This window comes from Neovison vison, chromosome 6, assembly GCF_020171115.1.
Source record: "Neovison vison isolate M4711 chromosome 6, ASM_NN_V1, whole genome shotgun sequence".
In the NCBI taxonomy this organism is placed as follows: domain Eukaryota; kingdom Metazoa; phylum Chordata; class Mammalia; order Carnivora; family Mustelidae; genus Neogale; species Neogale vison.
The window spans coordinates 130,907,744-130,924,317 of NC_058096.1; the positions used below are offsets into that span (position 1 = coordinate 130,907,744).

The 16,574-nt window shown below is 38.0% G+C and overlaps 2 protein-coding genes across 6 annotated transcripts in view; one reads left to right on the forward strand and one right to left on the reverse strand.

Moving 5' to 3' along the window:
- Positions 1-866: 866 nt before the first annotated feature.
- On the reverse strand, positions 867-14,867 carry UBA5 (ubiquitin like modifier activating enzyme 5). Of its 2 annotated transcripts, XM_044252363.1 has the most exons (12): positions 14,638-14,867; positions 13,182-13,227; positions 12,979-13,068; positions 8,700-8,809; positions 7,640-7,726; positions 6,917-7,001; positions 5,907-6,011; positions 5,600-5,727; positions 3,591-3,726; positions 3,226-3,301; positions 2,987-3,093; positions 867-2,316 (listed from the first exon to the last, which is right to left on the reverse strand). In XM_044252363.1, the coding sequence occupies exons 1-12, from the start codon at positions 14,796-14,798 to the stop codon at positions 2,233-2,235; spliced, it is 1,215 nt and encodes a 404-aa protein (XP_044108298.1). In that variant the 5' UTR covers positions 14,799-14,867; the 3' UTR covers positions 867-2,232. The 2 variants fall into 2 exon arrangements, with proteins under 2 accessions (XP_044108298.1, XP_044108299.1); XM_044252364.1 differs by lacking the exons at positions 13,182-13,227; positions 14,638-14,867 and having other exon boundaries at positions 12,984-13,058.
- A 281-nt stretch (positions 14,868-15,148) lies between these two features.
- ACAD11 (acyl-CoA dehydrogenase family member 11) overlaps positions 15,149-16,574 on the forward strand; it is a 103,704-nt gene continuing 102,278 nt past the window's right edge. For all 4 annotated transcript variants that reach the window (XR_006385040.1, XR_006385039.1, XM_044252362.1 and 1 more), the window contains exon 1: positions 15,149-15,757. Coding sequence is in view for 2 of the 4 variants with exons in the window: in XM_044252362.1 (XP_044108297.1) it covers positions 15,609-15,757 (149 nt within the window). In the remaining 2 variants the exon portion in view is untranslated. The remainder of the gene's footprint in view (positions 15,758-16,574) is intronic.

The window sequence follows — 16,574 nt, forward strand, 5'->3', positions numbered from 1 at the left end:
AGCTTCCTTAACATTCTTAAATGGTTATTATCTTTTTTTTTTTTTTGGTTATTATCTTTTTGTGTTGATCAATGTGTTTGTAAGTATTCAAGGAGTGGTTCTATGTGAGAAAACCTAGGATACATTTTTTCACTACATAAAACATTTAAGTGGTACATAAATTAACTTCCCCTTCACAATGGGGAAGGGGTTAAACCTGAACATACTGTTTTACTGTAATTTAGAGCCTTTGTGCTATGGCAATTTGGGGAGTGTGTTTCCTTCTTTCACTTTAGATAGTGTTTAAAAATATGGTCAAGCACTAGAGGTTTATTTAGTAATGTAAAACTTGGTGATAATTAATTTCCCAAAATCTGCCACAGTGTGTGTGTGTATACATATATATATATATATATATATATATATTTTTTTTTTTTTTCATGGCATACAGACGGCCAAGAGAACACTCCAGGTAGCCAAAGATACCTGTAACCAGATTTTTTTCTTGGTAAATCATCCAACTATTTTTTAATGGAAGACATTAGACAAATTAGATAACTTAGGTAAAAAATAGTTGGTCCAGTGTTAAGACACCAACAGCATACAATGCCATGTTGAGCAGAACAAGGGGGAGTTCTGGCTATTATACTTTATCAAACTATACAATCTTTAAATTATAAGCAAAGCATAGTTGTGAGTTGAAGCCCCGTGTTGGGCTCCATGCTGGGTATGAAGCTTACTAAAAAAAAAAAAAAAAATTGTAAGCAAAGCCTGACTGAATCACTATACCAGATGTTCCAAAGGAATGGTATTATTTTTATAAAGACTACATTTCTTTTCTGAAGTTCAAAATATCTCCCGTAACTAGGAAAAAACTGTTTTACAGATGAATTCACTAATTTTTTTAATGGCAAATGACCTACCAAGGCAACGTAAGTGTCAAGGCTACCACTCCCTTACTTTCCTAAACTTATTCTAAACAGAAGAATCACTATATGATTCTACAATCTCAAAGCAAATATACTGAACATATTTGATATTTGGGACTTTCTGAAATCAGACTTTAAAAATTTATTTTATTAAGTAGAAATTGCATTTTTCATTTTGTACTAACATTTCTTCCCTAGAGATACAATGTAATCATTCATATCTTCAAGTAAAAAAATCAAAGTAGATTAGCATAGTATAATAACATCCTACTGATAATGGTTACACATGCATATTTTTCATTGGTCTCCAAACCACTAGAAATTTAACTAAGGCTTTCTAAGCTTTCATTATTTGTATTTCATTTAGAGAAAACCAATTTATCAATTTATAATTTAGTGGCCATGATCAGGGTAAATGATACTCTTCCAGTGAATAAATACATGTCAGTCATTATAGAGGTAATTTAGGTCTCTTTTATGCCAATACCGGACAACTATCTAATTATCTAGAGAATCAAATTTAAATAAGTACTCAGAAGGTAGCCCATATGACAGGTATAATCTAGATAATCTTAAACTACATGTACTCCTTGCTCCTCAATAAAGTGCAGTGACGCCAGATATATGTTCTACTCATGCAAGGAGTTCTGTTCCTTGGTTAGTGCAGAAACATAATGATTTTTACTTCCTGAAAGTACCTTTATTAATCCATGAAGGAAGCTTACTTTTATTTGCCTTTGTCTTGTTCTGAATTCACAGATTTACAGACTTTTCCGATGACTACATTTTAGCTTGTATTTAGGTTAACATTTGAGAGGATATTTTTTATTTTATCGATGAACTATTTTAAATTCATTGTTGGTAACAGTGGACAGTTTTCTTATAGAGAGGATTCTACATAAAATGAGTAGATATCTGCTAGCTCTAATCAACTGATTGTACCTCCTGTCCTTTCCCTATATTTGAGAACCACCTACTACTTTATTATCCATGGTCTTAGGCAACAAACCACAAAGGATTACTGGAAGGAGAACAAATAGAGCATCATATTGATCCTTTCTTCCCACCCCTCCCAAAAGGGCAAAGCATTTCAGTGGCTGGGTTTTCAAGTTTTAACTAGATTGAAACATGAGTTTTAGGAGTTACGGATTTAGTTAAAGAGAAAAAGGGACAAACAACACTATTTCAAAAAGTATAACAATTCTATGTAGATTATATATCAAGTAATATTGCCCTAAGCTTTGTCAGTTTTTAAATTTTTTTTTTTTTTAATTGCAAGGGTATAGGCTTAACTCAGGAAATAAAATATAGGTCAGTCCATTATTTACATATTCTTCATCTTGGCCATAAGGTCTTCCAAGCTTTCACCAGAATCTTCCACAGTTACTTCAGCTACAGAATCTTCTTGCTATCAACAAATGAGGGAAACATAGTGAAAAAAATAACCATATAAAATTTGTGATGCTTAGGAATATATAATCACTAAGTTTTAACCATGTTCAAATAGTTTACAAAGTAAACTTTAAGAAAGATGCCTTCTAATTTTTAGGACAGACAAAATCCCTTACATTCCCCACCAATCTTTTGTTGATTTACAAGGCCATAATTTCAATATTCTTGAGATCTCTACTGCAGTGGTATTTTTAAAATGGTATTACAGCTAAAATGCTCAATATACAAAAATATTATCTTCATTTAATCAAAATCTACTGTATCTGATCCATTCATGAGTCAGGAACACTATTTTAGGTCTGTGTTTCAAACAGTTTAAAAGGCCATGTGCCCGTTGGGCTCACTGCTCAGCACTTCTCCATCTCCCACTCCCCCTGCTGTGTTCCCTCTCTCACTGTGTCTCTCTCTGTCAAATAAATAAATAAATACCCTTAAAAAAGGCACTGTGCCTATTTCCACATTAACACTGAACACCTTCTCTTACACATCTTAAGGCCCATAGTGTAAAATATCTAAAATAGTAAATATTGCATTGGCATTATAAAATAGGATGAGGATGAAAGAAGACAAGTAAAAATATTCTCTTATGTAACATATACTTATGATAAACCAGATTTTGAGCATACCTTTTTGGGAATTGTGTATGCCACTGTAATTCCTTCAGGTAAGTCAGGAACTGGACCTGAAAAATTTTTCAGTTCCTCTTCTGAAACCTCGGATACCAACTCAATACCTATAGAGTTAAATATGGTAACAGTTTTCAAGCAACTTAAGCAATAATTAACTCAAATCTGTGTAATTAAAATTATATCTCCTCCCATAAGAAATTTGACACTGCCATTTCAATTCATGAAAGAATTCCTACCCCATTCATTATCTTCATGTATAATCTCTTCCTCTTCTGGAGCAGCCTCATGTTTGGGCAGTGCTGCTACCTTTTTCTGTAGAAATCAAATAGTATCAAAGTGTTCGTACTCTCAGGCCTTTGAAGCATTGAGCAAGAATTCAGACAGGCTTTTTACTTTACCAAAAACAAGAATGAACTTCAGAGAGATTTTTCACTTTTGAAACATGGTGAATTTTTTACTAACATTTCTAACTTAGAGATACAATAAATAAAACCTTCAAAATCCAGAATCCATTTATCTTATATTCCAAATCTAAGTAACTGTTTTCAATTATTATCCAAATAATATAACCTCTCATATATTCTGATGGATAGATGTATACCTTATATTCTTCCTGCTGCTTCCTGCAATTTCTGTCATCACACTGAGGATTTGGTTTCATGGACATGGTAGGAAAAAAGTCCTGCATTGCATTATATCCAAGGTAAAAACTAACAGTACCAAAATTTAACAGAAACCTAGAAAAACAAATCAAAGCACACTTAAATAAACCATAAAAGTATTAGAAATAACTGAATTTTTAAGAAATGGTATTGAAGTACTTAATGATTTTTGTAACAAAATGGTACTTTTAAGTACTGATGTCAAAGTGAAGAATTCCTGAGATATGGTACTAAATCTAACTACTTTTTAGAAGTTTTCATACACAATTTAAAGTTTACAATCTCAAATGTACAGCTCACTGAAATCTTCCAAGTCTTCACCCATGTAATCACTACCAGATCAAAGACAGAACATTTCCAGTGTGCCCTTGTGCTCCCTACTAGTCAAATCTAATTCCTTTTAGAAGCTTATATGAAGAGGGGGGGGAAAAATCACGTACAAAATAATAACAAAAGGAAAAATATTTGCAATGAATGTTAATATATAACAAGATAAAAAACTGGGCGCCTGGGTGGCTCAGACATTAAGCATCTGCCTTTGGCTCAGGTCATGATCTCAGGGTCCTAGGACCGAGCCCCGCATCAGACTCCTCAGTGAGGAGCCTGCTTTTCCCCTCCCATTCCCCCTGCTTGTATTCCCTCGTCTCTCTCTATCAAATAAATAAAAAAAATTTTAAAAGACAGAAAACTGACCAAATGATATGAAGCGGACAATTCACAGAAAAATATAAGTGCTTACCCCTTTCCATAAACAACTGAAAATTAAAATGAGATACCCTTTTTCACCCATCATATTAAGAAAGATTAAGAAGCCTAATGATCCCAAATGTTATCAACTGGTGTGGGTGAACCAGGTATTCCTACACTGTGATAGAAATGTGTATTTTTGAAGGAGAAATTTAATACTGTCAAATACTGCATAAACTCAGAAATTCCACCTCTAAAAATCTGTATCTATAAAAATCTACTATACAAAAATATATGTAAGATGTTGTTTGCAGCATTGTTAACAGAAGCAAGAAAATCTGTAAATAACTTTCATGTCCATCAATAAGGGACTGACTAAATATGACATATCCTTAAGAGAATAGTTTATAACCGTGATTCCCCCCCCCTTTTTGTAGCATACTGTAAAACGTTTTTAGATAGGGCCTACTGAAGTTTATACAGTTTGCACAGTTGTGAAGTCTACTTCTATGAACTAGCCCTAGACAGCTGCCTGGAGAGTTCTCATGTATGCTTTTTACAATTTTTTTTGTTGGTAGCTGATGGTTCTGGTATCAGGGTACCTCTCTATATCATGCTGCAATTTATTCTTATTACACTGGAGGGTTAGGAAACATAAAAAAGCTTTCTAAAGCTGTAAGGTGAGGGAAAAAATGGCCTGAGATAGAGAACCCTTAAAGGGGTTCTGCTTTTTATAAAGTGTGAGTTGGTTCAAATTAATTTGAAATTAATTTGAGCTGCAAAGAATCTTTGCCCTCCTTTGTTACTATAGTTTAGATGGTGTGGTTGCTGGGTATCAGTTTTTGGCTAGCAGAGATATTATCCTTATTAATATTTAATCACATTCATATTATTTTTAGTAAGAATTAAATAAGGAAGTGTGTTTATGCCCTTTGGTCAAAACCACAGAGATTTAAATCATTTGGTTAATACTTCATATATAAATACACCAGTTCCACTGTACCATTTAACATGAACTATTCCAAATACATAGTGACACATGTGTATTAATATGTACGCTTATATTTAAATTAGATATACTAGGATATGTTTGTAAATTTAAAGTACATATGTATTATACATATTTTAAAAACTTACATATATTTGAAACTAGATTTTAAAAAAAATACTTAGCTGGTAACTCCAGTATTTGATATGCTTTCTGAAATATATTTTTTTCAAAAACAAACAAGACTATTCAGAAAAATTAGCCCTTACTCACTTTAACACATTTTGTACTAAGATCCCAGCAACCACTCCCATTGTGGTAGGAAGACTGGCTGCACAAACACCTTCTCGTTTCAGAGTCTTTTCATCAATATTTGCAGCAACTACAAGTGGTGGAGCACACTACATGAAAAAGAATGAAAGAAAATATATTTCAAAACAAAAGGAGAAAAGTAGAACATGCTCAAAATAGTATTCCATCGCATTCAAAGTTTATTTTTTCTCTGAATACATTTTTGAATACCCCTTGGAACTCTAGTACTTAATAGTGAAAAAAATAAGCCAAAATGAATCAAACCTACCGCAAAACAAGCAGATTCCCCAGGAATTATGAGCTGTATATGTCCTGAAACTGCATTTTCACTGACCCCAGACTCCATCCACGTTTGCCCAAGTTCATTACAAGCCTTGGCAGAAACAGATGAAAACATAAGAACATAAAAAGAAGTAATTTACTGTAAGTTTTTTTCATCAAAAATTGGGATTTTCCAGGTCCTGGGATCGAGCCCCACATTGGGCTCTCTGCTCAGCCGGAGGTCTGCTTCCTCCTCTCCCTCTGCCTGCCTCTCTGCCTATTTGTGATCTCTGTCTGTCAAATAAACAAATAAAATCTTTAAAAAAAAAAAAAAATTGGGATTTAATTAAATGGATTACCAAGGGTTTTTTTTAATTTTTCAAAAGAGGAAAGTTATGAATATTGGAATTCCTTGGCAAATGCCACTTTATTTAAAAAGTAAACAGACAGCATTTAAGTAAATACCCAATAAATATTTATTTAACTATATACAACTATTAGGCTTATTATCTAATACATCTTTCTTATTAAAGTAAAAAATTCATTTTTCAAAAATAATTTCAGCAACAAAAACTGCAAAATATCTTTTGAAAAACTGAAAACATGGTATTTCAAAGAATTTTACCTCTGAGAAACCAGGTCTGTAGGCAGTTTATACATATTTCTATCTTTACTTAAAGTAACAAAAGTTAAAACCAATGCAAACATAGAGTTAGAGACATTTTAAGACTGTCATTTATTTTAAAAATTATGTATCAGAAGTATCTACAATTTTATAGCTGCCTCTACTGGCATAAGAGAGAATAGGATACTGAAACAGAAGCCATACCAGCAAGGCTAGACAGATCCCAGAGTTAGCAGAATTTCAAAAGTAGGGTAAGAAATAATTAAAAGTTAACAAAACATATTACATGAAGGCTTAAATGCAGAACTATTCTTAAATGCAGAACTATACAAAAAAAAAAAAAAAATGGATAAGGCCATGAGTGTAACTTCTTATACAATAGGGATACTTACTGTATTTATTGTCATCCGGGCTTCAAAATTGTCCACACAGCTAAGAACTAGGTCAACAGGTTTTCCTTCTTCTAATCCACCATTACTAGGTAAAGATAATAAATTTTATTTGGAAAAAAAAAAAAAAATCAGGACACAAAATACACTCTAGTTAGACTATTTCTTCAGGCACACACTTATTCTTTCAGTAAATGTCTGAGTATAATTAAGACATAGTATTTAATATTAAAGATCAAGTATGTATTGAGTGACTAATATGAGTATCAATGATATTACAGTACTTTGCCTGGCACAAAAAAGTATAAAGTCTATTCACAGAAGTTACAATTGCCTTATCAGCTTTAGGCTTTATTCATGTTTCACTCCAAATGTAAATGTAATAAAAACTGAATATAATTCAGTATCTCAGTAGTGTTACAACAGTCTGCAGAAAACCACATTCACAAAGAAATATAATCGAGAACACTGAACTTACAGTTGAAGATCCTTTTTCTATCAGTATAACAGGGTTTGGTTTTTTATTGTTACTACTATTGTTTTTTGGACAATATTTACTTTTTACCGAGCTCCTAATACATAAAGGTCACACAAAAATAACTATCTTAAAAACAGAAACATGTGTCAAATCTACCAACTCACTGAGTTACACACATCAGTAGATTTTCTAATGGTACTTGTTTAACTGAGCTGGACATTACAAAATACTCATAAATAAAATTTTACCTTATTCTATCCATGAAATGTTGAAAGTTTTCTACTGTGGTTATATTATAGTTGTGTATTTCAAAAAGAACATCAGGATTAATGTTCCTAAGAAGGAAAAAGGAGTAATTATTAAACTACCAGTGGGAATACTAAATGAAAGCAAGGAAAAGAGCTGAAAAAGATCATTTAACAGAGGTTAGAAAAATGGAATTCAAGCGATTCAAAGAAAACCCATATCCCTCTTCTATATCCTTTGACCCACTTCAAGGACTACATTCAAAATGTGTCGACTGCAGGATTAGAGAAATGTTCCCACCATGTATGTGCTCAGAATTAAGCCTTTAGCACCTCTGTGAGCTACAGCCTAGCCTGACAAAAGAGCTTCTTTGTTCCTTATTTAATTCAGTGCAAGTATGTTTGAGGCCACAAAGAAACTTCTTAGGGTAAGGGTTGCAAAGTATAGCCCTTGGGCAAATCTTACCTACCACCTGTTTTTATGAAGTCCGCAAGCTACGGATGACTTTTCCTTTTTCACATGGTGGCAGAACAGGACAGTATTTCATAACATGCTAAAATTACATGGAATTTAAAATTCAGAGTCCATGGAGCATAGCCATGCTCATTCGTATTTCTACTGCCTACAGCTGTTAGTACATTACCACTATATAGCTGGGCAGTTTCATAGTTGGCCCTCAAAGCCTAAAACATTTATTATCTAGCCCTATACAGAAAAATAGTGCTAACCCCTTTCCAAGAGGTAAGACAATTTGTAGAAGTAAAACCTGAACTTTTATGGAGAAAAATCTATGCATTAACTTTTTTTTTTAAGATTTTATTTGAGCAAAAGCAAGAGAGAGAGAGCACAAGAGGGGAAAGGGTCAGAGGGAGCAGCAGACTCCCTGCTGAGCACGGAGCCCAATGTGGGACTTGATCCTGGGACTCCAGGATCATGACCTGAGCCAAAGACAGTCACTAAACCAACTGAGCCACCCAACACCCCAAATTTATGCATTAACTTATACAAAATACACAAACTAAGATTTCACTAAATATAGTCCTTAACTGTTAATCCATTTACCTCAAAGTATATTCTGCTGCTTGAACTTTACTTAATCCTGCTTGATGAGGCTGGAAGAAAAGTCTATTCATATTGGCCAGTTCCACCTTGTCATAGTCAAAGAGTAGCAACTAAAATGAAAATAGCGGTATTCTGATGAAAAACATACCAAAATATAAACAATAACAAAGAATAAATTAGTGGACTTCACCTTTGGTGGGTTTAACAGTTTGACAGTAATAATACAAACTAACTCAAAAATACTAGGTATCCTATATTAATTCATTTAGTGCTCATATAGGTATAAATGAGACAACTATGGCACATACCCCAAAGCCATTCAACTAATATACATGACAATGGGATTCAAATTCAGGCATTCTCAACCCAGCATCTGCACCTGAACCATAACACTTACTGTCTCCCTAAATGATACACTGAGAAATTCCATTTCATTTTACTTGTTTACTAAAAGCCAAGAACATAGTAGATAAATGAAATTTTAAAATAACAAATGTCATAACTTAAAATTATAGTATAACATGACTCCTTTTGTGACTAGGACACCATTCTTAGCCCTGGCTAAAATATCACCCCAATATCAGTAAGTTAATTGTTTCCTTCTCATATATTTAGGCACAACAGCATTTCTCACACTCAACACTCATACATAACACCTTTTAAAGATCCCATTTCTTACCAGTAAGAAATTATGAGGTTGCACTCAAATATTCCCAAGGTCCCTTCCTTCATCTAAAATTCTGTGACTTTTTAACACAATTCTCAGCATTCTAGATTAAAAAAAATAATAATAAAAAAAAAAGAGGAAAAGGCCAGGCAGGACAAGCACAGAGGCAAAGTCTACAACAGCGGTTAAGGGGGCTGTGGCTTGTGGTGCACTGTCCTGCACACACTAAAATTACAAAAAGGATTAAAAAAGAAGCAGGGGGATCTTATTAACAACAGTAACAAAATTAATCCAACCGACAACTCAGGTAACCCTTATTATCTTGCTAGAAAATACATCACGCCTGTCTGCCCTCTATGATAATTTTCTGACTCAACTTAAAACAAAATATAGTTGATTTCAGCTCAGTAGACAGTATTTATTAGGTCAGGCCAAGTATGAAATTTGAGTCTTCAGCCTGATAGATGGTTTATAAGTTAAGGAAATCTCAAATTTGGGGATAGGAGGTATGAGTTGTAGCTCTGTCACTCACTTTTTAGGCCTGTAAAATAAAGCAGCTAATCTGGATCTGGTGATCCACGACACCACAGAAGGGGTAAAATGTGGGCTCTGAGTCTCCAATCCTCCACTTCCCTATTTAACCATAAATTAGCTTCTTCTTTATCTGTTTTACATAATGAAAAGAGTTCTGAAACTTACCTATGCAGATCCTTAACTTATAAACTTGAATGCACACTGGATCACTAGGAGAGTTTTTAAAAAATACTGATGTCTGGGTCCCATCCACAAAGATTGATTCTATTCCATTCTGGATTATCAAACTTTGTTGAACTTCCCAGGTGATTCTAATTACAGCAATATTTAATAACCACCTGCTACTCAAAACGTGGCCTGGACTAGCACCATCAGTATCATTGGGAGCTTGTTGGAAATATAGGGGCACTGCCCTAACTTTGATATGCATATGAATCATCTGGAGTTTTGTTAAAATTCTTAATTTGGTATACCTGGGGTAGGGCCTGGGAGTATTTATTTCTAACAAGCTCCCATAAAATGCTGATGCTACTACTTTGGGCATCAGACTGAGTGGCAAGGATCCAGCAGTTCTTAAAAAACCCCCCAGAACAGGGGTGCCTGGGTGGCTCAGTGGGTTAAGCCGCTGCCTTCGGCTCAGGTCATGATCTCAGAGTCCTGGGATCAAGTCCCGCATCGGGCTATCTGCTCAGCAGGGAGCCTGCTTCCCCCTCTCTCTCTCTGCCTGCCTCTCTGCCTACTTGTGATTTCTCTCTGTCAAATAAATAAATAAAAATCTTAAAAAAACAAAAAAACCCCAGAACATCAGAATCACCTGGGGATTTAATACAAATTCAAATTCTTAGGTCCACTCAAAAACTAAAGAATCAAAATCACTGGGGTAGGGTTGGCAATCAGGTTTTAAAAAGCCATCTAGGGGCGCCTGGGTGGCTCAGTGGTTTAAGCCTCTGCCTTCAGCTCAGATCATGATCTCAGGGTCCTGGGATCGAGCCCCATATCGGGCTCTCTGCTCAGCAGGGAGCCTGCTTCCACCTCTCTCTCTGCCTGCCTCTCTGCCTACTTGTGATCTCTCTCTGTCTATCAAATAAATAAATAAAAATCTTTAAAAAGCCATCTAAGTGATTCTGAAGCACACTCAACCCTGAGACCCATAATCTTCATGATCTCTGCTATGCCAGGTCAATCAGCCACGGTCCTTATATCAACTATAAGCAATTTTTGACTGGCTTTTATAAGCTTCTTGAAAGACTATAAATGTTAATAAACGTTTTTAGTTATTTTTGTGTTGCCTTTTCTATATTGATGAAGGCCAACTTTAAAACCACTTCTTTTAAGAATTTGGAGCATGGAGGCACCTTTTAAGAATTTGGAGCATGGGGCTCAGTTGGTTAAGTGTCCGAATCTTGATTTCAGCTCAGGTCATGATCTCGGGGTCTTGAGATCAAGCACCACAATGGACTCTGTGCTCAATGCAGAGTCTGCTTGTCTACCCCTGCCCCCACTCCCAGCTTGCTCGTGCTCGGGCACACACTGTCTCAAATAAATAAAAATCTTAAAAAAAAAAAAGAAAAAAGAATTTGTGGCATGGGACAGACCAACATGTTAAAAAGCACCGATAAACTTCCTGCAGAAAGGGGCACCTGGGTGGCTCAGTGGGTTTAGGCTCTGCCTTCGGCTCAGGTCATGATCCCAGGGTCCTGGGATCCAGCCCCGCAGCAGCCTCTCTGCTCAGCAGGGAGCCTGCTTCCTCCTCTCTCTCGTGGGGAAAAATGCTTGCTTTGTCAAAATGACAAATTAAAGAGGTGGAAATCAATTGTGGAAAGCTTTGTCATTCAACCATTAGGAATCGAACATCACAAACTTTAGCTTTATAAATCTGAGACTGGTATAAGGTTATCTCTCCTTCCTACCCATAACCTAGTTAATTTTAGAAAAAAGTGAAAAAAAAAAGTATGGGTTAAAAAAGAAAAATCTAGGGCGCCTGGGTGGCTCAGTGGGTTAAGCCGCTGCCTTCGGCTCAGGTCATGATCCCAGGGTCCTGGGATCGAGTCCCGCATCGGGCTCTCTGCTCAGCAGGGAGCCTGCTTCCTCCTCTCTCTCTGCCTGCCTCTCAGCCTGCTTGTGATTTCTCTCTCTGTCAAATAAATAAATAAAATCTTTAAAAAAAAAAAACTCTAGAGTATTCTCCATTTCAATTTTAAGAGTAAGAAGGGTATTTACTTTCTAACTACAAGTTTGATCTCTTAATCCTCTTCACTTATCTCACCCATCTTCCCAACCACCTCCCCTCTAACAACCAGTTTGTTTTCTGCACTTAACAGTCTGTTTTTTTGTTTGTTCATTTGTTTTGTTTTTTAGATCCCACATATAAGTGAAATCATGCAGTATTTGTCTTTCTCTTACTTCACTTAGCATAATACCCTCTGGACCATCCATATTGTCATGAATGGCAAGATTTTTTTCTTTTATAAGGCTGAGCACAGCCTTATAGGAAATATAGTCAGTAACGCTATTATAATGTTGTATGGTGACAGGTGGTGACTGTACTTATAAGCACTGAGTAATGCATAGAACTGCTGAAATCACTCACTGTGTTGCAGACTTTAAACTAATACTCTATGTATTATTAGTATTTTTTAATAAATTTTTTAAAATACTTCTAAATAAGGTAATAAAGGGCCACTATGAAAAAAATGGTACATGCTTTCTAGTTCATCTTGTACAAAGCATGTTTAGAAAACATTTGTTAGATGCCTGTGTTTCACACACTATCAATTTAACAGCCTTGTCTCCTAAGCTTCTATATCTAAAACATTTAAGCCCAAACTGTAATATGTATCATCCCAAATACAAAATCTCTGAACAAAATTTTGAATATTCCTTGTTTTATCAGCCTTAGTATCAGTTTCCATTTGGGTGGTGTTGTGTCTTAATTCCTGTAGGTAGAAAGTATAATATGAATAAAGACAGCACAAATCAATAAACCATTAGTTAATGAGAAAAATTCCTAATTTATACCTGATTCACTCCAGAAATGAGTAGCTTCCCTATGTGATAGGCAAAGAGAAATGTTTTTACCTTACCAATGCCACATCTTGTCAGCATTTCAGCAGTCACACTACCAACTCCACCAACACCTACTATTGCTACAGCAAAGGTTCGGATTTTCTGTGAAATGCAAAATTATATTATTTGTTGGTTAACTTTTCATCCAAAATGTCATCAGAAATTATTTTCATTTACTGAAATCATCTTCAAAAACTTGGAAAGATTTACCATACCTCATAGTCGCTTACAATTCCCATTCGTTTCAATGCCATCAGGCGGCTTAAAACAAAGAAAAAAATGAATGTTTTAAAGTTCACAATCTTTTAATTGTGATATAGGTAAACACACATCATCACAGAAAAACACAAACTCAATTACTACTAATGCTTTAAGAGAAATCTTTCAGCTGGCTTTTACCAGATGATATTAAGTCATTTGGGCAGCTTTAAAAAAACACTGAATATCCTTCCAGGTGTAGCCTGTGCAACAAGATTTTTTTTTTTTTAATGCTCCTCAGATACTCTAATGTGCAGCCAAGATGGAAGCAACTGACTTAAATGTTACATGTCCAGATGAGATAAGTCAAAGAGAAATTTCAACATTTTTCTGTGCTTTCTTAGCATATGTAAATAATGCTTAATGTTTAACATCAGCTGTCTCTGCCCATAATGGATATGGATGATGTCTGCTTTTAGTAAGCACCAACTGCAGCCAAGTACTCTTAAGAGGTACTTTACCTGGTTATTGATATTAGTCTGTTTCATATATATGAACAGAATAATATGTTTCATATATATAAAACAGACTAATATCTGTACAGAGATTTAATGATATATATGTGAAAGAGACATATATATATATATGATTAAATCTATGTACATATACATAAACTTCCCATTCATTTACACTTTAAAGAGTCAAATAGTTCTACCAGGCTTGCTAGGAAATTCTGCAGGCTTCTGATCCCGACTCCCCTATTCCTCTCCTTCCTCATTTTCAACTGTTACTAACAAATTTCTAAATAGCCTGCCAGCGTTGTTACTTCTGGATTTTCAGTTTCAGGTATTACCTGAAGATTTCACTGATACCACTGGTCCCTACTATACACAGAAATATTTTCCATGGCTGCTCAGCTACTAAGGGCTGGGATTTGAATCTGATCGCTCTGGCTCTAGAGTCCTTCCTTTTATAACCACTGCACTACCTTCAGCCCGCTGAAAGGATAGGACCAGTCAGGGCTGGTCAAGTCGAACAGCTTTATAAAAGCTAATCCTGCTCTCCCCACCACGTCCCCAATTTTGAAATACTGAGAAGCCTTTATGAAACTCGAAGTTTACTAGTGAGTGGGTTTTACATTTAATGTCATCTTCTGAAAGTTAATTACTATCAGCTTTATGCAGAATGAGGTAGACGAACAGGGGCATTAGAAAAATCGCTCGCGTATCCGTAGCAGGCCCAAGAGCAGCACCATATGGCTGTTTCGGGAGTGGGTGGGTGTGTTTTAAGAGGAAGACTACCTTTCCACCACTGCTGAGACTTGGCCTTGCGCGTTTGGGAGCAGGACCCAGCGCAAGAAGAAGGAGGTGGAAGGCCGTGTAAGCAGGGAAGGGAGGGAGCGCGCCTTGCTCCTGACCACTCGCAGAGCTTGACCTCACGCCCTCACCCGCCTCCCACCCGTAATGCAAATACCTGTAGGGGTTGGAGTCCACAACCTCCGGGCTCATCTTCTCGATGCGGACCCGGCCGCCTCCTCCGTCGCCGCCCCCCACGGCCCGCCGACTCCTCTCCTGTGCCAGTTCCCGCTCCAGCTCCTCCACCCGCCGCTGCAGCCGCTCCACGGACTCGGCCATGGCTGGGACCCCGGCCGCCAACGCTCCCAGCCCAGGCCGTCGCCGCCGCCGCCGCCCCACGCTGCCAGGCCCGCCGGCTCCGCCAAGGCTGGGTGAGGAGACACGCAGCCGCCGCCTTCCTAGCCCAGAACCCTGGGGAAGTGCTCCCAGCGCCGCACAGGCGACACGTCGCCGCCGCTCCCGCGGGCCTCCCTCGGTACCGCTTCCGGTACGTTGCAGTCATCGCTCCCCCTCAGGAAGAACAAAACAAACCACAACGCCGCTCTTAGCTTCCGTCTTCGCCTGGTCCTAAGAGACAGGGCCCCAGCAGGGCCGGGGGTCCTTAGCGTCCAAAGCCCACGGCCTGCGATATTGCCTTTCCAGCCCGGCGGCTAGAGGAAACACCAGGATCTTTTATTCCTGGGCTCACGGGCCTGACGGACCCTTTTCGGAGACGGACCGTAGGTCTTGCGGCTGCTGGTACAGTAAATTTGGGATGGGACAAGGCCTTTCCGTTCCTAATTGCCCTAATTGTTCCTAATTGTGGCGACTAACAGGGGTTTGCCTTCTTGAAGACTGCGGCCTCCGACTGTGAGATTGAATGAATATTTGTTAAATGCGGGAACGCGGAGTTTCTCTGGCACGCCCCAATAGCGCCTAAGTCACCAGACCGTGGGGCAGTGGGATTGGCTGGAGCGGCTGGGTCATCTCCGCCCGGTCGTGTCCGGGCCTCGCCCGCTGGCTGTGGAGTAGGACTCCAGCCCCGAGGGTTCTGAGCGCCCAGAACCTGTGGAATCTTTGTCTCTGCAGCCGGCAGCGACACCCGCAGCCATGGAACCCGACGCTTCCCCCGAGCCCGACACGGCCGAAGTGTTGCCCCAGCACAAGTTCGACAGCGGGTCCCTAGAGGCCTATCTGAACCAGCACTTGCCAGGCTTTGGGGCCGAGCCCGAGGCTAAGCTGACCGTTACCCAGTACAGGTATCGACGCCGGTCTTCTCCAGCAGAAACCAATCTGTGCATTGGGCTTTCCTTTCTTTGGCCCTGGGTGGGGTCGCAATTTCCCTCATCCCGGCTTCTTTTCCTACGATGACGCACTCTGCTGGTGGAATGTGCCGTCAGCGGTCCCCTGCATTTCATTTTGGGTATTTCCAGTTCGAGGACAATAATGGAACCACCACAACATTCACGATTCCAACTATGAGAAGGAATCTTTGTTAAAGGATGCAATTATGGGGCGCCTGGGTGGCTCAGTGGGTTAATGCCTCTGCCTTTGGCTCAGGTCATGATCTCAGGGTCCTGAGATTGAGCCCCGCATCGCATCGGGCTCTCTGCTCAGTGGGGAGCCTGGTTCCCCCTCTCTCTCTGCCTGCCTCTCCGCCTACTTGTGATCTCTGTCTGTCAAATAAATAAATAAAATATTTAAAAAAAAAAGGGGGGGGATGCAATTATGTACTTGGAGGATCCACTTGAGGCAATTAAGATTGGAAGCTCTGTGGACTATGAAGAGGTCTTCTTTCAACTTTTGTTCAATAACCATTCGATTTTTTTTTTCCCCCTGAGAAGCAGATGTAATTCCGTTTAATTGGCCCTATTCTCAGAGGTTGAGTTAATGGCAATAGCTGGGGGAATCTGAATTCTAATCCTAGGTCTTCCACTTAGTAAATCACACCACCACTTTGGGCTTTAGTTCTTTTTGAAGTGAGGGAGTGGAACTGAATGACGATCCTGAGAGGACTGTTGCTCACTATGAATCTGGCTCTGGTCTGTTTTATAATAGAAAACAAATTTTAGGGGC